Source organism: Meles meles, chromosome 6, assembly GCF_922984935.1.
Source record: "Meles meles chromosome 6, mMelMel3.1 paternal haplotype, whole genome shotgun sequence".
Lineage (NCBI taxonomy): Eukaryota > Metazoa > Chordata > Mammalia > Carnivora > Mustelidae > Meles > Meles meles.
The window spans coordinates 85,397,791-85,425,410 of record NC_060071.1 but is presented as its reverse complement, the minus strand read 5'-3'; the positions used below and the strand labels follow the sequence as shown (position 1 = coordinate 85,425,410).

The 27,620-nt window shown below is 39.2% G+C and overlaps 2 protein-coding genes and 1 non-coding gene across 3 annotated transcripts; 2 read left to right on the top strand and 1 right to left on the bottom strand.

The window, feature by feature from the left end:
- Positions 1-205: 205 nt before the first annotated feature.
- GPR33 (G protein-coupled receptor 33) lies at positions 206-1,550 on the top strand. The gene has a single exon (XM_046009799.1). The coding sequence runs from the start codon at positions 206-208 to the stop codon at positions 1,223-1,225; it is 1,020 nt and encodes a 339-aa protein (XP_045865755.1). The 3' UTR covers positions 1,226-1,550.
- A 2,904-nt stretch (positions 1,551-4,454) lies between these two features.
- On the bottom strand, positions 4,455-4,590 carry LOC123945257. Its single transcript, XR_006819137.1, has one exon. It is a non-coding gene; the product is annotated as a U4 spliceosomal RNA (small nuclear RNA).
- Positions 4,591-15,699: 11,109 nt separating this feature from the next.
- DTD2 (D-aminoacyl-tRNA deacylase 2) lies at positions 15,700-24,589 on the top strand. Its single transcript, XM_046008908.1, has 3 exons — positions 15,700-15,895; positions 19,749-19,818; positions 23,602-24,589. Exons 1-3 carry the CDS (start codon positions 15,785-15,787, stop codon positions 23,925-23,927), a joined length of 507 nt encoding a protein of 168 aa, XP_045864864.1. The 5' UTR covers positions 15,700-15,784; the 3' UTR covers positions 23,928-24,589.
- The last annotated feature ends 3,031 nt before the right edge of the window (positions 24,590-27,620 follow it).

Sequence of the window (27,620 nt, the reverse complement as noted above, 5' to 3'; positions counted from 1 at the left end):
GTGGGTCTTGAACTCAAGATCCTGAATTCAAAAGTCACATGTTCTTACCAACTAAGCCAGGGCCCCCATTGTTTGCCTTTTTAAAAATAGTGTCATTTTGACCCTTACTATGCAAAGATTACTGTTTATATTTCTATATTTAACCTTTTTTTTTTTTTTGCTTCTTTTTTGTGGTCGTTTTCTGTTTCTCTCTCTATAGGTAATTATGGATCTGGTCAACTTTACTGATTTGCTCAGTGTCTCTACTTTAGTAAGAAACAGCACTCACTTTCCAGTTCCTGCCTCGAATGTGATCATTGCCTTTCTGCTGTGCATGTCAGTTATAATTGGTACCATCACCAATGGTCTCTACCTGTGGGTGCTAAAATTCAAGATGAAAAAGACTGCCAATACGCTCTTATATTTTCATCTCATTCTCTCCTATTTTATTTCAACATTGATTCTACCATTTATAGCCACCACCTACCTTCAGGACAATCACTGGAGCTTTGGAACTGCCATGTGCAAGGTCTTCAATGCCACTTTGTCAGCAGGGATGTTCGCCTCTATCTTCTTCCTCTCGGCCATCAGCATTGACCGTTACCTTCTCACTCTTCACCCAGTGTGGTCACAGCTTCACCGAACCCCACGCTGGGCTACCGGCATCGTCCTGGGAATATGGCTCTCCGCCACTGCCCTCGCCATGCCCTATTTGGTTTTCAGAGAGACACAGGATGACCATAACGGAAGAGTGACCTGCCAAAATAACTACGCTGCATCTCCTAACTGGGAAAGCAATAAGATGCAGACATTAGGGAAAAGTATTCATGTAGCTTGTTTCATCAGCCGCTTCTTGCTGGGCTTCCTTCTGCCTTTCTTTATCATCACGCTTTGTTACAAAAAAGTAGCCAACAAGATGAAAGAAAGGAGCCTGTTTAAATCTAATAAGCCGTTCAAAGTCATGGTGACTGCCATTCTCTCTTTCTTTGTGTGCTGGATGCCCTACCATGTACACCAGGGCTTACTTCTTACTGAGCATCAATCAGTACTTTTACAGGTGACTCAGCTACTTACAGTGATAACCATTTCTTTCAATGCTCTCTTTTCTCCCACACTCTATCTGTTTACTGGGGAGAACTTCAAAAATGTTTTCAAGAAGTCCATTCTTGCTCTGTTTGAGTCAACATTCAGTGAGGAATTTTTGGCAGAAAGGACACAAAACCTAAATTCAGAAGCCTACATTTAAATTTTGGATCCCAGAGAAAACAATGGGCCCTTAATCAATTACACCATCCGAGATATACCCTCTGTTTTTAATTAATATAATCCCTGTATTAGAGAGACATCTAGGCTGTACCATGGCTAGATCTATGACTATGAAAAGGGCTGTAAGAAAGCAAGCAATGGGTGATGATGCAAATATAATTATTCTTACTCTGTTTTTGTTGTGGTAAAACATATATAACATAAAATTTGCCATTTTCACCATTGTAAAATGTACATTTCAGTGACATTAACTACATTCACAGTGTTTTGCAGCCACTACCATTTCAAAAATTTTTATTACCCCAAAGAGATTAGTTCATTGCAGCGATTAACTAATAACTCCTCATTTCCCCCTCCCCACAACCCCTCATAACTTCCAATCTACTTTCAGTCTCTGAATTTGCTATTTTAGATATTCCATGTAAGTGGATGCCTACATTTCTTATTTTGTGTCTGGCCTACTTCACTTAACATGACAGTTTCAAGGTTCAGCCATGTTGTAACCCATACCAGAACTTTATTCTTTATGGTTAAATAATAGTCCATTGTATGTTTATTCTATGGTGTGTTTTGTTTGTCCATTCTTCTGTTAAGGGATATTTGGGTTGTTTCTACCTTCTGCTATTGTGAATAATGCTACTGTGTACCCTGATACACAAGCATGTGTTTGAGTCCTTGTTTTCAATTATTTTGAATTATTTTGAGTTACTGAGTCATATGGCAATTTTATGTTTGAATTTTTGAGGAAGCAGCCACACTTTTCCACAGCAGTTGTACTATGTTACATTCCCACCAGCATGTGCAATTTCCACTTTCTCCACACCCTTACCCACATTCATTATTTTCCTTTTTTTTTTTCAATTACAGCCATCCCACTTGGTGTGAAATGGTGCAAATGTGACTCTCAACCTCTGATTTTTGAGGCTACAGGAATATCAGTTTCTAAATAGCAATAGTGTCTACTGATCTGACTTTTCTGTCACAAAATCTTCTAGGAAATAGACATTTGGATTAAGATCCCTTTTTATTTACATAGCACCTAAATGATTTAATTGCTTTGGACAAAATTTAACATGGGGATGACAAAACACTGGTTTTTTCCTATCGATGTTAAAGTACAAAGAATTTATACCATAATGTTTTCAATGTAAAGATACCTTAAATGTCTCTCTTCAAAACCGATAGATTGAACTGTCTCAGAAATATGTGACTAAGATAATTACAAATGTTTAAAAATCTAGCTGGGTTCACAGATCTGTACCTCTGAAACAAATAATACATTATATGTTAATTAAAAAATTTTTTTTAAATTAAAAAAAAGGAAAAAAAGAATCTACCTGGGTAATGTCATAATGTATTTAATTTTAGAATAGCCATAACAATACTAATTTATCTTCCCTGGTTTCAAGTTTCGGTTCAAGTTCTTGAAATACCTTGTAGCATCTAAGTTATGTAGGATCATATAATATCACTGACATAATTACATTTCATAATTTAGCTCATTAGTTCTATATATTAGTCAATAAATATTAAGCAATAGATAGGTCTAGCTCTCTGGTTCAACTGATACAGAATGCAGACATTTAAGCCAAAACATACACTCAGTCCCTAAATATTCCAACTGGCTTTGCACAACCCATATATCCTAATATACAGGCATATATCCTAATCAGAAATCCCCAGAATGGGTGATATTAATTACAAGGGGTTACAGAAAGGAAGGAAAATTAACCTTCATTACTAATTTTTTTTTTTTTTTAAGAGAAGTAATGATAGTTTGATGCCCTAGAAATGCTGCTAACTGACTTAGCATCACTGTCTCCCTGGCATCTGGGGGCTTGGTCTCTCTCTCTCTTTGAATAGGAGGAACAAAAATCTTCGGGTAGTTGAAGACTTTTATTGTTGGCCCCTATTTCATGCTTTTGGAGCCAGAACAGTTTTCCCAAAGCAGAAGGAGTAGGACTGATGCCCAGTCTGTGGCTCTAAGTGTCCCTGCAGCAAGCAATGACCAACGCTTCTTCTTTCCCCCCATTTGTATATCCTGACAAGCCCACTGAAGTTTATGACATGGGATTCAAGAAAGTTATTGGATGGAACCTATGATTCTTTGAAACAAGAATAGTGTCGGAAACCTAGAAGCTATTTAGAGAGTCTTTTGTCTCCCTCCTCAAACTTGCCAAAATAACCAACAAGGAAGGGCTCTTTCTTGGTTTTTTAAAAAAATATTTTGTTTCATCTCTCTGTAGATTGTAAACTCCTCAAGGACAGAAGAAGCCTATTGGTCATACTATTTCCTTTTTTTTAAGATTTTTATTTATTTGTTTGACACAGAGATCACAAGTAGGCAGAGAGGCAGGCGGGGGGGGGGGGGGGGGGAAGCAGGCTCCCTGCTGAGCAGAGGGCCCAATGTGGCACTTGATCCCAGGACCCTGAGATCATGACCTCAGCCGAAGGCAGAGGCTTAACCCACCGAGCCACCCAGGTACCCCACTATTTCCTTTTCTATATAATATTATACATAATTGGTATCTAAGAAAAGATACTTACTGAAAATTGAATATGGATCATCACAATGTGTGACTTAAAAAATGAACTTAGGTATAAAATAATAAGATTGAGCCAGTTTTTTTATTTAACAAAGATTTACATCACACTTACCTTGTGTGCAGGCATGATTTTGTGTCCTTTACAAATAGTAACTCACTTAATCCTCTAGCAAGTCTATGAATTAGGTCACACTGTTATCCCTATTTTACAGACTATGACTTTGCCCAGGGCCATAGACTAGTAATTAGAAGAGGCAGTATAATAAGCCCCAGCAGCCTGGTCCTACAATCCATGCTCTTAACCATTATACTCACTGCTTCAGGTCACTATGAGGAGGCAGCAAGGCTGGCCTTAGAGCCCAGATCTACCTAGTCTGTTTATTTCAACAGAAGTCAGCTACAAAAATCAAACAAATGCCTAGAAAATACCAGAATACACACAAAAAGTAAAAATTTAAAAATAACATTGAACTTATAATCAGGAGATCTGGGTGGTCTTTGGCTTTGCTTCTAATTTGGTGTTTTATATGAGGCGTTATCCAAATTTTCTGGGCCTTAGCTTCCTCATCTATAATATGGGGACATTCCTTATTGAGATTGTGGAAATGAATTTTCCTCTAAAATATAAAACACTGCATCCATATATTATTAAGAGAGGTTTTTTTTAACTTGTCACTTTAAATTTTAAGAAAATGGGATGGAAACTTAAGAAAATTCTCCCAGAATGTATTTTTTCAATTAGCAATAATCGCGCCTCGGATAAACCTCATTGGCTACGATAGTGCCACTGCGCAAAGCTTCCCAGAATGTATTTTTTAACTTCCCATGAAACTATGGTTAACTTTGAGAAAACCTGTCTGTTATAACTGTATTGATCACACCAACCTCCTCACTATTATGAGGTCTCAGGACCCATTTAGTGGTTTTGCTATTGAAATTCGTGTTTGGAGACAGTCTTTCAAAACAATGTGCCTATTAGTATCCAATTATATAAACGTGCTTCATTACATCAGGATCAAATGTGCTCAAGAAAAGAATACAGAGATGACTAGAGACATGTTTCAAATGCCAGCTCGAGTTCTTTCCTCAAGAAATGGCTCCTTGGTTTCATGAGAGGAATGGGCTGCCCAGCTGTGAACATGTAGGAGGGGTTGTGGTGTAGCATGGTATGAACAACAGAAGCCAGATCCGTAGCCCTGAGAAACTAGGGGCACCAACTCTTCACCAGTAGAGTTTATGTAACTATCCAATGAAACTGTGCTCTGAGAATACAACAGTGAAAAGACACAATCTTGTCTCCAAGGAGCTTAAAGTCTGATGTGCTGGTTCTGAATTTGGCTCCCCATTATCATCATCTGGAACACTTCTTAAAATACCAGTATCTAGGCTTTACTCAAATCAATTAAAACCCAAATCTCTAGTGGTGGGACCCAGGAATCTGTCTTCTGTTTAAGTTCTCAGGCAGACTCTGAAGTACAACCAGAACAGAAAACACCTGTTTCATGGGAAAGAAAAAGAAGTTAGAAGGGCATTACTGTACAAAGGAATGAGTGCCATGTTTGGGGAAACAAAGTCCCCACCCAGCTTTCACCAGTCAGGGTTTTCCCAGACGAATCTTGGAGAACAGAGTTTTAAACACATAAACACAGTCCGTAGTATGTAGTACAATGGAGAATGTATAAAAGCCCCAGAGGGAGAGAGAGCATGAAGCCCTAAAGCAGCACTTTCCAAACATAAATATGCACACAAATCACCTAATGATCATTTTAAACACTGCTTCTGCTTCACCGAGTATGGAGTAGGACTGAGATTCTGTGTGTGTGTGTGTGTTTTAGATTTTATTTATTTATTTGAGAGAGAGAGAGAGAGGAAAGCACAAGCATGAGCAGGGGTGGGGGGCTAGGAAGGGAGAAGGAGAAGCAGACTCCCTGCTGAGCAGGAGCCCCATGCGAGGCTCCATCACAGGATGCTGGGATCATGACTTGAGCTGATGGCAGACACTTAACTGACTGAGCCACCCATGCACCCTGAGAGTCTGCATTTGTAACCGGATCCCAGAGGATCCATTACTACTGGTTCCAAGCAAGAAAAGAGTATGCCTGGAGTATAGGTGTGAGAAGCAGGCATGGCCAAGATAAGCAGGAAAATTCAACTAGACCTCCATCCTAAAAGCCTGCCAAGGAGTCTGGACTTGATCCTAGGCTTTATCCTCAGGCATTAGGGGGCCATGACAGGATCTACAGCCAAAGAGTGATAGAATTCAGTTTTCATTTTAGAAAGATCACTCTGGCTGCTCTGATGAGGAGATCAAAACTGGGGGTGAGTGATAGAACTGGACGGTGCTGGAATAATCCAAGTAACAGATGACGTGACCTGAACTAAGACGTAAGAGAAAAGCAGAGTCTTGTCCTGTAAATTCTGTTGGTTGAGAAGTCAAAAGAGAGGAGAAAGTTGAAGATGACTCCTGTATCAATTATTTGCCCACAGTAGATTTCATGCTGCTGGTTTGACCACAAACTGATCTATTAATGGATATTAAGTAGCTCACAGAATTACTGGGTGGCTGGAGAAACATTCAAGACAAAGATTCCTGGAATAGTGCCCAAAACTTTACCACAGAACCACCCAGATCAGGAATCTGTCACTGGTGTTCTCTTTTTCTTTCTTTTTTTAAGATTTTGTTTATTTGGGAGCACCTGGGTGACTCAGTCATTCAATGTCTATCTTCAGCTCAGGTCATGATCCCAGGGTCCTGAGATCGAACCCCGCATCGGGCTCCCTGCTTAGCGGAGAGTCTGCTTCTCCTTCTCACTACCCCTGCTTGTGTTGCCTCTCTCGCTGTGTGTTTCTCAGTCAAATAAATAAATAAAATCTTTTTAAAAAATTTTATTTACTTATTTGACAGAAAGAGAGAGAGAGAGAGTGCAAATAGGAGGAGTAGTAGGTGGAGGGAGAAGCAAGTTCTCCACGGAGCAGAGAGCCCAACTGAGGACTCAATCCCAGGACCCTGGGATCATGACCAGAGCTGAAGGCAGCCGCTTAACCCACTGAGTCACCCAGGCATCTGATTACTGGTGTTCTCTACTTCAGTAAATAGCAGCTTCTGCTACTGCTCCTACTCAGCTTTGAGCACCAGCAACTTGATTTTACTGCAACTGTTGCTGACACCAATGCCACATCTGCAGCAAGTCTTGAACTGTCCTGTGCCCAAGAGCTCTGCCGACACCACCATGAGGAACAGGGAAGCCCTATGCAGAGCCTGTTTATTCACATCGCTCGCTTCCAAGTTTAATCTTGCATGAAGGTATCTATTTGGCCTGCCTGCATCTTAGCTGCCATGCAGGCTGGGGAGCTGAGTTCTGCTTTCCACCTGAGAGGGAAAAGGATGCTCATAATGTAGCAATTTCCCCAAATAAAAAGGCTATTCAAAAGATGATGGTGGCCATTGAAATTAACCAAAAAAGCTCTTCAAAATGATTAGCTTCAGGAAGAGAAACAAAATTGCATCTTGCTGAGTGGTGTCTGGGAGGTGAGAATCCAAAGGCTCTGAGAGTAGCAGCTCTTTAAAACTTGGAGAATTAAGGAGTAATTCCACCACCTTCTTCCCACAAAAAAAGTAACTCTCACACATTCTACTAATTAGAGATTAATTTGTGTTAAGGGACTGCCATTAAAATGCAAATATACCTTTTAAGAAGCTTACATTTCATTCACAAGTAAATGGAAATTAGTTTAATCAGCTTCACACCCAGCAGAGTGCACCTAAACACAGTACTTAGAACATTAGACTTTGGGGGCCAGCTGGGTGTCTCAGTCAGTTAAATCTCTATCTTCAGCTCAGGTCATGATCCCAGGATCCTGGGATGGAGCCCCATATCCCGCATCCCCCACATTGGGCTCCTTGGTCAGTGGGAAGCCTGCTTCTCTCTCTGTCCCCTCTCACCTCCCCCTCCCTGAGTACAACTCTCTCTCTCTCTCTCTCAAATAAATAAATACAGTATTTAAAAAAAAAAGAGTATTAGACTTTGGATTGTGGCATAAAGGCAGGAAAACTTCTGAGCTGGAGGTCAAGCCTGGAGTATACTTTCTCTTTTTTTTTTAACTTTTTTTTTCTTAATATTTTATTTATTTGACAGAGAGAAATCACAACTAGGCAGAGAGGCAGGCAGAGAGAGGAGAAAGCAGGCTCCCCGCGGAGCAGAGAGCCCGATGCGGGGCTCGATCCCAGAACCCTGGGATCATGACCTGAGCCGAAGGCAGAGGCTTTAAGCCACTGAGCCACCCAGGTGCCCCTGGAGTATACTTTCGAGACAGTGAAGTTCGCATAATTCCTGTATAGGGAAAGGTATTCTGAAGAGAGAGTCAGTTGGTGACTAAGAAAAAAGTTGCCTAGTTGTGATATGGCCCAGAAAATCCAGTTTATGCCAAATTGTTTGGGTCGAAGACCTTACCTTCCTTCCAGTTAAGGCCAGTCACCCCAATTTAATTTAACTCAAGGTTTCCAAGAGGTGGTCTTCCTTCCAAGTCCTGTCTTTCCCCTATCAGGAGGGAAAGAACACACTGGTAGAAAGAGAAACGGTTTTTCTAATGCTCCCCCATCATTTTCCTTGTCACTTTACTAAATATTGAGTTCCCTGAGAGTAAAACCTTCATCTAATTCCTCCTGTATTTCCAGCACCTAACTTGGTATCTAACGTGATAGATAAATGCTTATAAACAATTGGATAAATACATGCATGCACCTATAAATTAATTCTGGAGTTAGAATTCTATTTGTGAGGTTTTTAGAATGTTCTTCCTTAAGCAAACTAAGAATCTATAGTATTTCTTTCACTTGTCAAAAGGAACAGACAAACAGGGAGCTGCCTCTGAGAACACTAGCTTTCGCTCTTCCATCTCAAGCAAATGCAATTGAAGATTTAGGTATATATGAACAATCCTTTGTGGAAATTTCTATTATTATTTACTTCCTGTAGGAGCCAGTATCAACTTTATTTAGTTACAATACTCAGAAACAGTAAACATGGTTCATTATTTTTTTCTATATCAAATCAGATCTGATTCCAAGTTCCTTCCCTCAAGGAGCAAAGGATTCCAGAAGAGCTTTAAGGAATGGGTCTTTAATGGTCTCCTATAACATACCTCTTATCCAATTCTGTAAGACCCCTTGGAAGCAGCAGCTCCATCTCTTTCTGCCATGAAAGTTGGGCTGTGTAGATGGCTTTTTCACCAAGGCAAGAATCCCAGCAAAATTTCTTCCCTGGGAGCGCCTGGGTGGCTCAGTGGGTTAAGCCTCTGCCTTCAACTCAGGTTATGATCCCGGGGTCCTGGGATGGAGCCCCATATCAGGCTCTCTGCTCAGCAGGGAGCCTGCTTCCCTTCCTCTCTCTCTGCCTGCCTCTCTGCCTACTTGTGATCTCTGTCTGTCAAATAAATAAATAAATAACCTTTAAAAAAAATTTTCTTCCCTGAGGTCTTAGCCATACCTCCAATGACTTGGAAAAAAGGGACAGTGGTGGCAGTGGAGGTGGGAGGAGCTGTAATGCAAGGACCTTGGCTCATCTCACATTGATAATTCACAAAGTCTAACTTCACTTCTCTCAACTCTTCAAAGAGAAATTAAGGAGCTCCATTAGAAATGTTAACTCAGCTATCTCTGTCTCCCTAGCTGTCATCTTCCAACAAAAAGAGGACAAAAGAGTCCCCATTGTGGCCTTTAAAACATCTTCCTCAGTCAGTGAGTTTGGAACCTTTTGCTTCCTTCCAGATCCACATTCAAGCATTCTCTACCCTATCCTCTACCCCAGAGCCTGGGCCAGCAACAGGTCTCCTGCTTTTTAGCTTCTGGTAGAGGTTTGCCAATGGGGACCTCTGGCAGGCAATGCAAGGAAGATGGAAAATGGGGTCAGGTATTTATTTCCCTGTCTCCAAAAGGGTCAACTGGAGTTGGCTGAGATTCTTGGAAGAAAGTCAACTCCTTCTCTTAAGGGTCTGTGTAAGTCTCTACCTCTTAATTCCAGACTCCCTCCCTTTCTCCCGTCAGGCCAGGGAATGGGTAACAAACATCAGCTGCTACCATGCCCTGGGTTACTACACTACCCCTGTGGTTCCTCTACACCCACACCTTTGCAAATAGTCTGTTTGTAAATAATACTTTCCCACGTTATCCTCTTTAGAATGTATTTGATTCCTGATGCGACTCTGACTGACAGTGTGATTTTAAAAAAGTATATTTTTAATTTTAAAAAGCTTGTTTTTTTCTTTTACTATAAATAATCTTCTGTATCTTCTTTTCAAAATAATGCATATGACATTTACTCATGGATGTCAAAGAACTATATAAAAGATGATTTCCACAACATTTTTTGGGAGGGGAATATGAGAGGACAAGTTTTAAAAGAATAAATTTGCAACTCTCATACAAATATAAAATCGACATGTGTCAAAGATTTTTATTTCATTATTATTTAACTCAATAAGGAAAAAACCGGTAAGGCTCAAAAGAGGGCTCAAATCTCCTGTATGAAGAATTTCAAATAATTTATGCTGATACCCCCCACTTAAAAACGTGTATAGTGACACCCCTTGAGTATGGGTTGTGTTAAAGAATTTGTTTCCAAAGAGTATATTTTGGAAGGGGAAGGAAGGTTTAACTTTATTCCAGTTAATCAAGGTTAATATCATCAGCAAAGAAGACATGTTGTCAACATGTACCCTTGATATGACATAATAAGAATGGCACTTCACCTCTGTGATCCTCCTTCAAAAACCATAACCGTGGTCTAGTCATGAGGAAATACCAAATTTCCATAGAAGGAGGGACATCCTACAATGTAGCTGACCAGGGTTTTCCAAAACTGCCAAGGTCATCAAAAACAAGAAAAATCTGAGAAACAGCCACAGCCTGAGGAAACATGTAACTAAATGTAATGTGGTATCCTGGATGGATTCCAGAAAAAGGATTTAGTGGAAAAACTAAAGAAATCTGAAAAAAGGATAGAGTTTAATTAACATACCAGCACTGTTTTCTTAGTTGTGACAAACATACCATAGTAATTTGAGATATGAATAAAAGGGGGAATTGGGTGAGGGGTATATAAGAACTCTATACTATTTTTGCATCTTTACTACAAATCTAAATCTACTATGACATTTAAAATTTATTTTCAAAAGTCAGAGAAAACTTAAGGTGCTACACATGTATGGTTGGGAAAGGAATGCTGAAATGAACTTACAAAGGGATGCAAAATGGTCAAAATCAGGCAGCATTCACAGAGTAATAATTAAATTTTACATTTTTATGGACAGGAACGATTTGCTTACAATTTGTGTTCAACAAGTTAACTTCTATCTCTAAAGAGTTATAAGACAGCCTCGTCAAGACAAATCCTAAATAGCCCCTTAGGTCCAAAGGTATCTCCAGAGGCTCCAGCATTATCTTAAAAGGATATCTAGAAATCTCTTCTGTCTGTTCAAAATCTTCCATGGTTTTGGTTTGTTGTTGTTTTTCCTACAAAGGATGCAGGTGTCCAAATTATAAAACATAAAGTATAAAACGGGGGTGCCTGGATGGCACAGTTGGTTAAGCATCTGACTCTTGGTTTCAGCTCAGGTCGTGAGCTCAAGGTCCTGAGATTAAGTGCCGCATGGGGCTCCTTGCTCAGTGTGGAGTTGGCTTGAGTTTCCCTCTACCTCTCTCTCTGCCCCTCCCCCCTCTCTAAAGTAAATGTATAAATCTTCAAATTAAAAAAAAAAAGCCCTTACAACAGCTGGCCTGACTTGACAAAATGGCTAACACAACTATACAAATAATCAAAGGGTTATGCAATGCTTTGCTAAGGTATCACAACACTGTGGACTGAAAAATAACCCCAAAATCAAGGTAATTTATCAGCCTACCAGAGGGAAAATCTACAGACTGCCAGATATCCATCACTGCCTTAGAGTTAAAAGCACTTGCAAGATCAAGTTGCCTAGGCAACCCACCAGCAAATGGTGTGGTAACAAAATAATTTTAAAAAACAAATTGAATAATAGAACAATCAATATCAAGTTCCAAATCCCATCCTTTACCTGGTTGTACAAACTATTCATGTTAAAAGATAGACTCAGCTCTTAGATGGGGAACTGTCATTTTCCCAGGCCTCGGATTTCCACACAGAGGGGCTTTGACTGGATTAACATTCCTGGCCTCAGTTTCTGCCTGTGTAAGAAGAGGCTTCCTGACAAAATACAGACCTGCAGGTTGGAGAATTTACCTTTGGACTTTTTGTTTCAGGCTCTTATTTAAATATGTTTGCTTCCTCTTTCCTCACAGTCTTAATGCATGCGGCCAAGTATCTTAAAGCCAGAATCCACAAGGGTCTCTCCAACCTCAGTTTCCCGTGCTCTGGTAGAAGAGTGACTATCTCTCATAAGAAATTAGTTAGGAGACTTTTGAACATGACGTAGTATACATGCTTGAACGCAAGGGCAAAGGTGTTGATCATGCCATATGTGAGAATTTCCACTCTGTGTCACAGCAATATTTCTTATTGTAAATGAATAAAATAGCATTCTGGTTCTACCCCAATTTGTGTGCATTATAGTTATTGTGAACTAATTTCTCAGAACCTGATCACCTCGCTAACCACCGAAAAAAAAAATAAATCTCAGAGTTTTCAAGTGGGGGGCTTAGATTTCTTCCAATCTCTATAAGATTAAAACATCTATCTTGGGGCCCTAGGTGGCTCAGTTGGTTAAGCGTCTGCCTTTGGCTCAGGTCATGATCCCAGGGTTCTTTGATCAAGCCCCACATCCGGCTCTCTGTTCAGCAGGAAGCCTGCTTCTCCCTCTCCCTCTGCCTGCCACTCCCCCTGCTTGTGCTCTCTCCCTTTCTCTCTCTGTCAAATAAATAAATAAAATCTTTAAAAAAAAACCCACAAAAACTCTAAATCAATCACTGTACCATCTCAGAGGGCCTCATTCCTGCATAACCTACTAGCCCTATGATCTGTAGCACTACAACTGTTCAAAAACTGTTCCGGCTCAGACAGTGATTTCTTACATACTCTCATGCTCCTGAACACCAGCCTCCCATAGAACGAACTTAATGATGCACTTCACCTTTTACTTCCTTTTTTTTTTTTTTTTAAGAGCTTGGTCCCAGGACCCCAGGGTCATGATCTGAGCCTAAGGTAGATGCTTAACCAACCGAGCCACCCAATTGTCTCTCACCTTTTCTACTTTTTTAAGATTTTATTTATTTATTTGACAGAGAGAGATCACAAGGAGGCAGAGAGGCAGGCAGAGAGAAAGAGGGAAGAAGGCTCCTTGCTGAGCAGAGAGCCTAATGTGGGGCTCGATCCCAGGACCCTGAGATCATGACCTGAGCTGAAGGCAGAGGCTTAACCCACAGAGCCACCCAGGCACCCCCTCACCTTTTACTTTTAAATTGAAGGAAACTGTATGATATGTACCACCTCAGCATTATATATGATGGTATGAAAAAAAATTCCAAAGTGAAGTAAACATTGTTAAGAGAGCCATTCGAAAATAGGATCAGGGGAGTATGGAAGAAGGCGTATGGACCTCTGTTTCAATTTTTGGAACACCCTGGATTTTAGATTTTTGTCACTTGCACCTCCACCACCTTCCAGAACACATCCTTCTACTTTGGACTGAAATAGAGATAATGTAACCTCTCTCAGCTAAATAGCTCATTGTTTATTAGTCAGTTTAACTCTGTCAGCACCAATCACAATTCAATTGAAGAAAGTCATATAACCTCCCGGGCTTTACCTTTATATGTCTGCACTTTGCGCTTTCAATTCTGAACACACTTTCAATTTCAGTCGAGGATTGTGGGTACAGGATTGTAATCCCTAAGTCCCCAAAATAAATGCTCCTGGTTACTTTATAGACTCTTATTGATTGATTGACAATGGATGCAACTGTTGTTTTTTTTTTTTTAAGGAGTTTTGGTTTTGTTTTGTTTAAGATTTTATTTATTTATTTGACAGAGAGAAGGAGAGAGGGAACACAAGCAGTGGGGGTGAGAGAAAGAGAGGCAGGCTTCTCAGTGAACAGGGAGCAAGATGCGGGGCTCGATCCCAGGATCCTGGGATCATGACCTGAGCCAAAGGTAGACGACTGAGCCACCCAGGCGCCCCCGGGGATAACTGTTTAATAACCAAAAGTGAGATATCTGTGAAGACTGCTGCATACTCATCATCTCAGCACTCCAGGCAAGAACCATTGGTTATCTATTTGTTTCCAATTTCTCCCACTGGGACTTACTGATAAAATTCTATTTTCTTACTCCTAGTGCTTTATGTTTATTCACATTTTACTGTTTTATTGCATGTATGTCTTCCCTTCTGAAATTCTTTGTGGAAACAGATTAGGTCAAAAAATGAAATACAGGAAGAATACCTTAGTGCCTTCTGCAGGTGGAAGGAAAGAATAAGTGAGTCCCAACCTATTACTACCTGAAGTAGCGTCCAAGACATTCTCACCTAACAGAAAGATTTAACGCAACTGGTGACTTTTGAGAGAAGCAATTACCAACCAGACTCCACCTATTCACAGGAAGGATTGCCCAATTTGCTAAAGTTCCTTCACCGTGGAAAGATCTTTGGGAACCATATATTCTATTTTCAAGAGAACTTACTGTCTTCTGTACTCATATACAAATGGATAGGGCCTCTCTTACCCTGGGTGAAGGCTAAAGGCCTTTATGTCAAAGTTCCTTATAGCCCTGTAAAACTTAAGTCCGGGAGTGAAGAGAAAAGAGATTCAATATTTATAATGACATAAAGACACAAACAATGCAGCTTGTCTGTACTTTGTAGACAAATGTCAACAAATGCAGAACACGCTGCAATGCAGCAATCAGAGATAATGTGAGATTTTGCTTTTTGGTTTTTACAAAAAATATAAAGCAGCCTGCAAGATAACCAGCAACCAGGCAGCTTCAATTTTGTGTAGAAAGGACGTTTGAATATGCATGGATTATTTTCTTCAGTCACACTAGTTTATATGGATAACAACACTGTCAGTGATGTCATCTTCTAAAACAACACACCCGAGTGTATAGGCATATTGTGTCAACTGAGCCCAAATCAATGACCTGAGTAATGCAATCATGGTAGCACTATTATTCCTCATCTAAACCCTCCAAGCCCATAGAAAAATAATGCTAATCTGATGCATGTTCAAGGAATAGGTTGTGTGGGAAAGAAGATCAAGGCTTTGTCTAATTTTATTTACATTCTAATATCTACTTACGGGAAACTCCACAAAATTTAGCATCATTATGTTCATCAGAACATGTTGTTTTATTTTTGTGTTAGCAGCACGATAAAAATTTTATCAACAATGACACACTTTCTTGGATACGAATATTTTTAGCCAGGATATTCTTTAAAGAACTTCACTCCAAGTGTGTATTCACATAGCATATCAAGATCTTTCCAAAACTACAGCATCAGAATGGTTTCTAGTATTCCTGATAGAGGAGATATCTTGTTTTATTGATTGGAGTAAGGAAATTTTTTTAAGATTTATACCTTTTAGTTCCATTTCTGCTTGTTTTGTGGTTCAATTGATTCGTTCTATTTACCTACCTTCATAACGGGCATAATAAAGACTTAAAATTTAAAATTTCTCAACGTCTGGAAACTTAAGCTTTCTAATCTGAAATCTCTTTCTTTAAATGGTGTGTAGGAAAGAGATCCAACGAGTCTTCCCACCTGCTGAAAGTATATGCTTTACCGCTTAGCGCTTTTGGCAAATTTTGATAATTTCAGGGTAGGAGTTAAGTGTATTGTCTTTGAAGACCACACATCCGGGTCACCCTGGAGCCAGGCAGCGGCCCCGCCCACCTAGGGGTGGTGCCACGCGCCATTAGAACGTCCCGCCGCCACGATCCGCCACGTCCTCCCGGCGCGCTGGAGGCGGAGCCTGCGCGGCGTGATCCTCGAACGTATCGGGTTGCCACGCGGGTTCGAACCATGGCAGAGAGCTGCCGGATACCTCAGGCCCGGGCGCTATTGCAGCAGTGCTTGCACGCCAGGCTCCAAGTACGCCCAGCCGAGGAAGACGCGGAGAGCCAGTGGGTGGAGGTAACGTCAGCCCCGCCACTCCCGGTGCTGCGTGCAGGGGCGGGCCTTCCCGCGTTCTTTTGGTAATTCGACACTCCCCCCACGTCTCTTTCCGCGCTGACGGTGCGTGGCGCCGACACGTGCTGTGGGCGGTGCGAACTTCCGCTCGGCCCGCGGACCTCCTCCCGCAGAGGCCTACTTGCTCGGCTCGTCTGCGCAGTACGGCACAGCCGGCCCCAGCCCTTCTTCGTCAAACCTCTTCCGCAGGCGGAAGAGTGTGTTCCCTGCTTAGGACCGCGGGAATTTGAACTTTCTCTCACCTTCTGCTTACCTGCGCTCGGTGGACCTGAGGCCTGACCGTCCCAGATCTCTTGCTTCAGACGAGCGAGGGCCTTTACACGCCTTAGTGCTGATCTGGTTCGACCATGTAGATTAGATTAGTTGTACACGTTCAAGACCTGTTCCGACCTGTGCTCCAGATCCCGTGGAATTCTCTTTTAGGTAGCCTGCCGCTAGGCACAGAAATGAGACTTCCCATGAAACCTTTTTCCATGAAACTTAAAAATTGTACGTATTTGCAACTAGAAACAAAGACTACAACTTTTATTAGAATGTTGCGTTGTTGTTGAACACCATTCCTCAGGAGAGTTTAAAACCTTTGCAGAGATAGGATTTCCTTCTACTTTAGGATTTGTTCTTTAAAGAGAGCCAGCCCCAAATTTTTGCAAAAACAATGTTCTTTAACGCCCCTGACCTATTTTTGGAGTAAGTTAAAATGAAGGAAAAATTAGTTGATAATTAAGGCTTTTGGAGCTACTCGAAAACTTAATGTAGAAGCAGCATCTTCACTCATCTGCTGGATTCGGTCCCAGAGCTAGCATTCCTTAACACAACCCTAGTCATTATGTTAAATATTATCTATAAACTATGATATGTGGGTGGTTATTCTTAAATCAGAATCTATTACTCTCTGCTAATTTAGAAATATTTATAAACATAAGTATTCCTATATCTCCTGCTACCCATTTCTTTCTCAGAAATTCATGTTTGTTTTTGTTATGAACCCCTCCCCCCTTTTTGAGGTCTTGATTTCTCTCCCTACTGTGGAATTTGTCATCCTATCCAAAGAATTGCCTATTTTTATAGTTAACTCTTGGGACTATAAATTCCAAACTAGTAATCATTTAGATTTCTTCCATTTTTTAAATCTTTTTATATTCTTCATGCCACAGTTCCTTATGCAAAATCAGGTATTTTATTGCAGCCTTCCAAACTATCAGTTTGTGTTGGTAAACTTTAAAAGCTATTCTAAAGTTTTCCCTTTCACTCCCACAGTATCTAAATTAATATAAAGAGCTGACGATTAGTGAGAAAGTACATTTTTTCTTCTTCCTCAGACATGCTCTTCCCAATTCTAAGTTATAGTTTTTTCTAAGGGAAATACTGTTTTGTCAAAAGATTTGAAGGTTACTTGGGTCTCAGTTTTATTCCTTTAGACCTTGGCTGTCACAGACTGTTTTTCTTTCCGAAGGTGAACTTTTTAAAAATTGCAGTGAGAGGGGTGCCTGAGTAGCTTAGTTGGTTAAGCGTCTGACTCTTGGTTTCAGTTGAGGTCATGATCTCATGAGTCCTGGGATCCAGCTGGGTATTGGACTCTGCCTGCAGCAGGGATTCTGCTTGAAGATTCTCTCCCTCTACCCCTCCCCGTGCTAATGCATGTGCTTGCTCTTTGTCTCTGCTCCTAAAATAAATAAATAAATCTTTAAAAAAAAAAAAACTATGGTGGGAATTATATGTTATTTCGTATATATGTAAAATGTTTTCTACCAAATGATGTTACAAGAAAAGTGGTTCTGACTTGAAGAGGGGAATTTGTAGGTCACAACTTAAGATCTATTATTGGAATAAACTAAAAGAAAATACCTTACTGAGGAGGAAGTATGGTGAGTGGAAAGAACAGGTGTCTATTTCTGCTTATCATTAGATAGTTAATTCTGACATTGCAAGTGTCCAAATACAAATATGCCTGAGGTTTTGACTGAATGTGCTTGAGATTTGGGCTGGTACTAAAACAGTCCCAGTGGAGTGGCCTGTGACAGTGGTGCAAATATCTGTATCATTCATCCTGCCAGCTCCATACTATGGGTGTGCTTTGGAGACCTTTGCTTACTCCAGAAGCACATTTGCACTTCTTAAAAAGTTATTTGTTTTCCGGTAAATCAACTGTGAGTGCAAAACTGCTCTTAAGTTTATATAGAAGACATATTTAGATAACACATAGAGCCTATGAGATACAGTTGGTCTTAAATGCAAACAACAGATAAATTGAGTCCCTATCATGTCAGTAAAGTGCTTTGGGAATTAAAATGTAAAATAAATTGTGCTTTAGCCCTTAAATTTATTTTTACATACTAATTTAATAAGCACTTATATAGCTCTTTACTATGAACTGTAAAACAGTACTAGGTACTGTTTTAAGCATGTTACAAATATTAATTCATTTAATCTTTATAATAGCTCTTGTACTCAACCAGGTTAATCTACAAAATAAGAATTCAATGATTCGGTGGCAAAATCAGAGTCATTTATCATTTCTCTCTTTTCCCTATATATCTTGCAATAGCTAATAAAGAAATATCCAAGTCATTATATTTAAAATCTTACATTCCTGAGGCACCTGGATGGTTCAGCCATTTGGGCGTCCCAACTCAGTTTTAACTCAGGTCATGATCTCAGTCATGGGATCAAGCCCCACTTAGGTTGACTCTGTGCTGAAGGTGGAGCCTGCCTGGGATTCTCTGCCTCCTCCCCTTAGTGCACTCTCAAGGAAAAAAAAAAAAAAAAAGCCAAAAAAGCTTACATTCCTGATAACAGGCAACCTCATGATGTAGAACTTAATATCATAAATGCAAACCTTAATCACTATGTTGATTTGAAACATTGAGAATAACAAAAAATAATTGGGCAGTAGAGTCAGACTCTTAGTTTTATAACTTGCAAGTAAATAGATTTGGAGGAATAAAGAGTAATGATGTCAAAAGACATGAGTCATGCTATTGCTTATACATCACCCATATCTTATATAATGTGAATTCATTTGGTGTTGAATAAATGGAACTCTGCAAACTAAGCATTTCCGAATGTCAGCTTACTTAAGGGAGAGGAGGCTGGTTCAAAAATGACTTTAATTAGAAATAAATGTTTGAGTGAACAACTTGTGGTCTTCACTGCTCTTGGTTATATCTTTTTTTTTTTAAGATTTTATTTATTTGACAGAGAAAGATCACAAGTAGGCAGAGAGGCAGGCAGAGAGAGAGAGGGAAGCAGGCTCCCCACTGAGCAAAGAGCCCAATGCAGGGCTCGATCCCAGGACCCTGAGATCATGACCTGAGCCAAAGGCAGCGGCTTAACCCACTGAGCCACCCAGCTGCCCCTGCTCTTGGTTTTATCTTAATTTTTGCAAGAAATGATAATTGAGGTGATTAAATACTAGAAAAGACTTTGTTTTCTCACATATTTAAGAAATTAAATCTGTTATAAAAATATATTTCTCTTCTTTTGGGTTTAATCTCCATTTAACAGTTTCATCGTTTTATTCATTTACCTCTATATCTCTATGTTGTTTTTTCTTTTTTTTTTTAAAGATTTTATTTATTTATTTGACGGAGAGAGAGATCACAAGCAGGCAGAGAGGCAGGCAGAGAGAGAGGAGGAAGCAGGCTCCCTGTGGAGCAGAGAGCCCGATGCGGGGCTCGATCCCAGGACCCCGAGATCACGACCTGAGCCGAAGGCAGCGGCCTAATCCACTGAGCCACCCAGGCGCCCCTCTATGTTGTTTTTTCTAATCTGAGTTTTCTCTGGTGATTTCTCATAGGTTCAGAGAGGATTAGTAATCTACGTGTGTTTTTTCAAAGGAGCTAATAAAGAACTTCTTCCCAAAATGGGTATGTATTTGATGTTTGCTTTTTAAAAGTTAAAAATGAATAGCAACAGATAGATGAGCCAGAAAATAGATAGATAAACCACAATCTTAAGTTGTACTGGTAAATTTTGAATGAATTAACTCTACTACGGTTGTTGGCTTTAGCTATTTTTGCCTTTTCTAAAGTTTAAAAGTAAGCAAGTATGGTGGAATTCTTTCAAAACATCTGCACATTTCACGGGGCTTATAGATTGGTTTAGAAGAGTGTACACACACACATGCACATACAGACAACACACCTGAGATTCAGCTATGTTTCTAACAGAAACTGGTTAGATGCAGGGTGGCCACATAGGAAGAAAGCAGATGCTTCATTTCTTAATATAGTTTCCTTGTCTCCCACAATCCCTGATAGGAGCGTGTAGGGGACATGTTATGTGCAAGATGTGGGTCCCATCAAATCTGGACAGCTAAATCTTACTTCGTTATTATGGAAACATTTTAACTAACTAGTTATGCATCTTTTTTTAATAAGAAGTGTATGTAAACATAAGGTTCTCCCGATCTTGAACAAAGCTGTGTCTTCCAGCCATACCTCCTCCAGGGATAGAAAAGCAGGGTCAATGTTCACTTACCTCTGAACACTAATTTACCTGCCTGCAGTTCTCCACTGTCCCTGATAGTCCATAGCACTGCACATTGTGATAATCGCATAGTTTCAGATACATCACATCAAGTACTAGATAGTATTTGATAAAATAATTATGTACAAAAATACCTGAATTAATGAAGCTATCCCTAATGTTGGGACAGGTTATATTCTTTTTATTAGTAGAGGACAGCACCCATTAGTTGCATTAATAAGAAATATAAATTATACAAATGGGTAGTTGCAACATGCAGAAGTTAACCTAGAAGAGCTTCAAGTAGTGGAACTCTAAGGTAAATAGCCCAGTGAGGAACCTCTGGGGCAAAAGACTATAAACTCCTAGAATTAATTGTATACCAAGACATTAAACATGTTTGGCAACTTTGTCAGGGGATGAAAACTAGACTTAAAGGACTACGACAGGTAAGGGTGGAAAGCCAATAACAATGGTTTGAAATTTGATTCTGGAAGACAATAGGGAGCTTTACAGGGTTTAAAGAGTGAGGGGCACTTGACTGGCTCAGTCAGTGGAGCATGCAACTCTGGATCTCAAGATCATGAGTTCAGCCCCATGTTGGTTATAGAGATTACTTTAAAAAAGAGAGCAAATGAAATGAGGACTCCCATTACAGAGGATGATTTGCCAAAACTTATTGCTTGGGTATTGGACATTCTATCCATTTTCCTAAGTTAATATTTTGCCTTGAATTAAATCTTCATTGACCATAAAAAGTATAGTAGAAATCTATGAAAACAGGAAGAAAATTTTCATCATTGTGACTTAAGACTGACTCCTAAAGTTGTTTTAGACTCTAAGTGACTCTTAGGCATAATAAAATGAAATTAACCAACCAAATCCAAACTACATTTTGTGTTACACTAAATAAATCCTGTGTGTTTCCATCTGTGTCTAAGTTCACTTTGAATACATACATTAAGATTGTGATGAACTAGGAGGTCCACCTTAACTCTTTTAGTGGACAGTCTAAAACAAAACTGTATATATTATGATTCTCAGTAAAGAACTGTGATTCTATCCCATTCTGCTGGTATAAGTTATAAACAAAAAAAAGACCATCTATTAGTGATACCATTAGCTTGTACTTCCCTCTATTCCAGGCAAAGTAAGCCAGTGTGATGGGATTCTCTTAAACTTCACCTCATACTTATTAAATGAATTCATATCTTTCTAATCAAATCATGTACCCCTTGGGAACATAACCAGTTATATCCATAAAGTCTGAAGTTATGTGGCTAACATAGAGATGTGCAGAATCTTTCTCAGTTCATCTTCAGTATAATTGAACTGAGATCCAGGGACCTGTCAAAGCTTAACTTCCCATATACATCATTAGAGATACTTAATTGATAACCTGTCTTAAGATCTTTGAGTTTCCAACATGCCATTAATTCATTCTCACTTTAATTCTACTTCCTGACATTTGTATTTGTATTATGTTTATTTCTACATACTGTTATTTGTATACTAACAACATTAATTGAATTCTCAGTTATAGCCAGTAGAGGGAGGTGTGTGGAAGTATAATAAATTGTACTTAACCTCACTCGCCTGTTATTTCAAAATTGTCTATTTAGTGTGTCACTAGCCTGAGGCCTGCACAGCTGGGTAGATAGTTCCCTTGGAGCTAAGTGCTCTGGAGAGTTACAGTTTCCTTAGAAGCAATCAATAACAACTGCTGGCTATATAGCAAAGTCCTATTCATCGTAGAGAAAATTAGAGGTATTTTAAAATAGAAATTAGTTGGAAATTGATAGTGCTTAATGCATATCTTAGAAATTCACTTGGGTGTTCATCTTGACAGGTTTCTACTAGATTAATTCCGTGATTTGTAGAGTAGGGCAACCATACTGGGTCCTTACTAATATTTACTACAAACCCTCCAGCACTTGAAACCATTGACTGCCCTGTTAGAAAGCATACATTTTCAAGCTTACTTACTGGTAGGAATGTGAGATCTCTATAGTTTATCGTTGTCCTCTGAGGAGTAGTCCTTTTTTTTTTTTTTTTTTAAGATTTTATTTATTTGAGAGAGAGAGTGTGTATGTGTATGCAAGCATGGAGAGGGGCAAAGAAAGAGAAGAGAGAGAATCTCAAGCGGACTCCATGCTGTGCATGGAGCCCAACAGGGGGCTTGATTTCACCACCCTGAGATCTTGACCTGAGCCAAAATCAAGAGTTGGACGCTTCACCAACAAGTCACCTAGGTACCCCTGAGATTTATTCTTTATAAGCAGAAGGTATTTATACCCTTTACAGAGCCAAGAAGACCTTCATAGTAGGCTCTTCATAGTAGATGTTTCTTTTGTTTATTGTCTTGAAAATGACTAATGTTGAGATGTAAATCTTCAGCTACACGTAGGTATTTATGGCTTTTTTGACAGTTCTTACTAGTTATGAGAATAATTTCATAAGTGCCATAAAAATAATAACACCATCTTTTCTTGTGTGTATATGAACATAATACCAATGTATCTTTTGACTTACTTTTTTGGTTGTAACAGTGAATTTCTGATGATGTTTGCTTTCACCTTTACTCTTCTCCCTGGGTCACATTTGTCATATGATTAGACTTTGTTAAATAGTACCTTTGAGATTATGAAACTGTAAAATTACCTGGTTTATAATCAGAATAAACCTGGAAACTTTGTTTCAGCTTAGAACTCTAGGCAATTAAGTTACTCTAAGATTTCTATTTAATATTCTTTGTTGTAAAGCAGAATTTGGTGTGAGGAGGATTCATCATGGCCTTTTTCCAATGAGGTTTGCTTATGGAATATAAAAAGGAGCAAAGAGGTAGAATCTTCTAATGTATCCCCCTGGGGCAACAATATTTTGAGGTTTTTGGTATATGGTTAATTTTTAGTCCTTTACTTCATCAACTTATTGTTAGGAAATCTTGACTGCCCAGTAGATTTAAAATATCATGCCATTTTTTGCATGAAACTCGCCTTATTTTTCTTGCTTAGATCATTTAGCTTAGTGAAGCAGTTCTTTAAATCTGAATAGAGATTTTAGGTAAAAAGCATGAGCCAACAAACTAGATTTTAAACATGAGATTTGCTGACTGGATGAATATTCATTTTCTTCATGTTTGTTTCTCACTTCAAGATGTTTTCCCTTTATTCCCCACCCAGTTAATACACTGTTAAATGTGAAGTTAAGTGAAACAGAAAATGGCAAGCATGTGTCTATATTGGATCTACCTGGCAATGTTCTGATCATCCCTCAAGCCACCCTTGGGGGGAGAGTAAAAGGAAGAAACATGCAGTATCACTCTAACTCTGGAAAAGAAGAAGGCTTAGAACTTTATTCCCAATTTGTGACTCTGTGTGAGAAAGAACTGGCTGCCAACAGCAAGTGTGCTGAAGCTGGGGTTGTGGTGGAACATGGTACTTACGGGAACAGGCAGGTGTTACAGCTGGATACCAACGGACCATACACACACCTAATTGAGTTTTGAAAAATTAAAAGTTAGTTTCTGCAGTTGTTTTCTGGTATAAAATGATCTTAACTATAATTAGATTTTCTTCCTCTTCTTGAATGCACTAATCTGCAGCATTTTTAGACAAGAAAATTTGGGTGCCATCCATACCCCTGTAACCTGTTAATTGGATGACCTTGCCTTGCCAAGTCACCAAACTCTGAATCTCAGCCTCACCTTTTGTCCTACTTTCCCATACACTTCCACTTGAAAGCTTGAAAAGTGCTTTCTATTCACTTTATAGTCATTGTGGAAATGCTCTTAGAGAGCTGTATTTAAGTATTTTTGCATGAAGAATTTTGTTCAATCAAGAAAAGTATACCCTTGTATTCTTATATACCCTTATATTCTTATACCCTCAAATGTATGAAGTATGAAATCAAAATAACTGTATTAAAATTAGGTAAAATCCCACACAAACCAATTGCAGTTTTGTCAGTTTTGTTTTACTCCTTTAGTTTTCCAAATTCTGAGTGAAAACAATATGCTATTTACTGTTCCTTTTAATAATATCTGTGAAAATGTAATCTAGGAATGTTATTGTGCATTATATTATATCCAGGGCGTCCAAGTGCTTTAAATCATTTTAAGAATCTTTAGTTGAGGAGCACCTGGGTGGCTCATTTGGTTAAGCATCTGCCTTCAGCTCAGGTTGTGATCTCAGAGCCCTCGGATTGAGTCCCACATCAGGCTTTGCTCAGCAGGGAGTCTGTGTCTCCCTCTGTCTCTCTGCTTTTTCTCTCACTCTCAAGCAAATAAAATCTTTTTAAAAAATCTTTAGTCGATACAAAAACAAGGTATGAAGATTAAAAATTGTTTTTATTTAATATACCAATTAATTAATACTTGCATTTCTGAGTTTTTTACCTAAATAATGTGTGTCTCATTTTCTGTCCTTGGTTTTTAAAAGTTACTGCTTTGTGAAATTAATGTTGATTTTTTAGGAAGTCCTTTCTTACATAGCTTGTCATAAAAGGAAGTAAAAGAAAAAGGGAAGCTTTCTACTACAATTATTTGGAAACAAGCTGACTTGTTCTTTTTCATATTATTTATCTGACGATTTCAAGCCAGTGTTTTTTCTGTTAGTGAATATTTGTGCCCTGCCCCCATTCATATGTTCAAATCCCCCAACTTGGTGGTGTTTGGAGTTGGGACTTTGGGAGGTAATTAGGGTTAATGAGAGCATAAGTGTGGGTCCCTCGTGATGGGATTAGAAGAAGAGTCACCAGGGGCGCCTGGGTGGCTCAGTGGGTTAAGCCTCTGCCTTCAGCTCAGATCATGATCTCAGGGTCCTTTGATCAAGCCCCGCATAGGGCTCTCGGCTCAGTGGGGAGCCTGCTTCCTCCTCTCTCTCTCTGCCTGCCTCTCTGCCTACTTGGGATTTCTGTCTGTCAAATAAATAAATAAAATCTTAAAAAAAAAAAAAAAAAAGGAAGAAGAAGAAGGTCACCAGAGACCTTGCTGGCTCACTGTCTCTGCTACCACCATGTAAGGATGCAGTGAGAAGGGGGCTATTTCCAAGCTAGGAAGAGAACCCTTATCAGAAACTGACCATGTTGACACCTTGATCTTGACCCTGCAGCCTCCAGGCTGAGAAAATAAATTTCTGTTTTTCAAGCCACTCTGTGGTATTTTGTTAGGGCAACCTGAGCTGATGGAGGTAGTGATATAAGACAGACAGCTAATAAGGTAAATTTTTCACAAGAGAGGAACATGTATAAGAAACTGAAAGAATTAGTGAATCAATAAAAGATAATACTCAGTTTTTGCAAACTCCTCTGACTTTATTTGAAAAGATATTTTGAAGAGTAAACACCAAATCATATTTCTAATTATCAAAAGATGAAGAAATTAACTTGGATAAACATCTTAAGTAGCTGCTAAAAATTCCTTTGTGTCATTTCTTTAGGTCTGTCCTCCTAAGATACTTAAAATTTTTGTTATCACAAAAATCCTGTTACTCTGTATCCTTCCTGTACTATTCTATTTTGGAACTTGAGAATCAATAACTGGCTTGGTAATGAGCTCATTGTCCTTAACTTTTGCTTTATTGATTCATGATACACTTATTGAAATGTAATAAACTATTCATAAACTTTCAAACTCCAATTTTCTCAAAGCTTCTCTGAGGAGGTGTATATGTCTTTCGAAAAGATTATGTGTTACCTATTTTAAATCATTTTGATTTTGTGCTTAGGTGAAATGCTGACTCACAGCGCTAGATTACTGTTTTATAGTTCAGGCAATTTTTTTAAAAATTTGCTTGCAGTACTTGTGGAGAATAGCAATTTCACCTACATGAAGGGTTATTGAGCAGAAAGTGATGGCCACCTTTCATTTCCAAGGAAGCTAGGACAAGAGAGTTAAGACAGGAGAAATAGCGGATATGTAAGTAACTACACCTTGGCTCTCCGTAGCTCTTCTGGCCCACAGTGCTCAAAGAGCTTTCAAGAGATCCCTCCTTTTATCTTCCCAATATATAATGAGGATAGTGCTGTGGAAAGTAAGACAGTGCTTAAATAATTTTCCCAGGATCACATTATAGGGAGGAATAATATCCATCTTTCTACTTTTCCTATAATGAGAATTGTTAAAAACTGAAATTGATCTTGGTAAAAGCTTAGCATCTCCCAGTGTGGATCACTTAAAAAAGGACAACCAATAATAAATTGGTTTACTTACAGAGTTAGGTGGCAGCAGGGTTGTACCTAATTTATGTGCCTTCTGCCCTGTTTTTCTAAGATTCTAGAATGTCTCAATTAGAATTTCATTTCTAAGTATTATTTTACCTGCCCATTTAGAAACAACAGGGGTTCAATTACAGAAAATACTGTAAGACACAGATTACCAGTGAATGTGGTCATACAAAGTAAAATCAAACACCATTCCTTCATTAGTTCAAATTTAAAAAGGCCCACCACTAATGAATCACGTCTGAATTAATGATGATTTATTGACTCCATAATGAAAGAACTCAACTTATCAAGTATAAAGATCAAATACTGTGTAGTCCTATGCCACTTGTTTTGGAGAATAAGAATTCATAGTGGTATTTTAAGACAATGACATGTCCTATTTTTACTGTCCATGGTTAATATTGCAGAGGGCCGGGGCACCTGAGTGGCTCAGTGGGTTAAAGCCTCTGCTTTCGGCTCAGGTCATGATCCCAGGGTCCTGGGATCGAGCCCCACATCTGGCTCTCTGCTCAGCGGGGAGCCTGCTTCCTTCTCTCTCTCTGCCTGCCTCTCTGTCTACTTGTGAGCTCTCTCTGTCAAATAAATAAATAAAATCTTTAAAAAAATAATAATAAAAAAAAATATTGCAGAGGGCCTGTCTTGTTATACTTAAACATAGTTAGTGCACCTGGATAGCTCAGTGGGTTAAGTGTGCAACTCATAGTTTTGGCCCAGATCATGGTCTCAGGGTTGTGAGATCAAGCCCCCATCAGGGTCCTCATGCTCTGTGGAGTCTACCTGAGATTCTCTGCCTCTCCCTCTCCTCTGCCCCTCCTCCTATTCACGGGCATGCTCTCTCTCTTGCTTTCAAATGAATAAAATCTTTAAATGTATTTTTTACTAAGTTTAATCATTCCCTACCTTACTGAAATTTAAATAAAAATAGAAATGTCTTACCTTTTAATTTGTTTAAATAATACTGGTTTCGGAAAGGAAA

What these genes read in the sequence shown, in the direction of transcription:
- GPR33 (XM_046009799.1), top strand. Translation starts at nt 206, where the DNA reads ATGGATCTGGTCAACTTTACTGATTTGCTCAGTGTCTCTACTTTAGTA.
- DTD2 (XM_046008908.1), top strand. Translation starts at nt 15,785, where the DNA reads ATGGCAGAGAGCTGCCGGATACCTCAGGCCCGGGCGCTATTGCAGCAG. An exon ending in CGGAGAGCCAGTGGGTGGAG is followed by an intron (nt 15,896 to 19,748) that starts GTAACGTCAGCC and finishes GATTTCTCATAG; the next exon opens with GTTCAGAGAGGATTAGTAAT. An exon ending in AGAACTTCTTCCCAAAATGG is followed by an intron (nt 19,819 to 23,601) that starts GTATGTATTTGA and finishes TTCCCCACCCAG; the next exon opens with TTAATACACTGTTAAATGTG.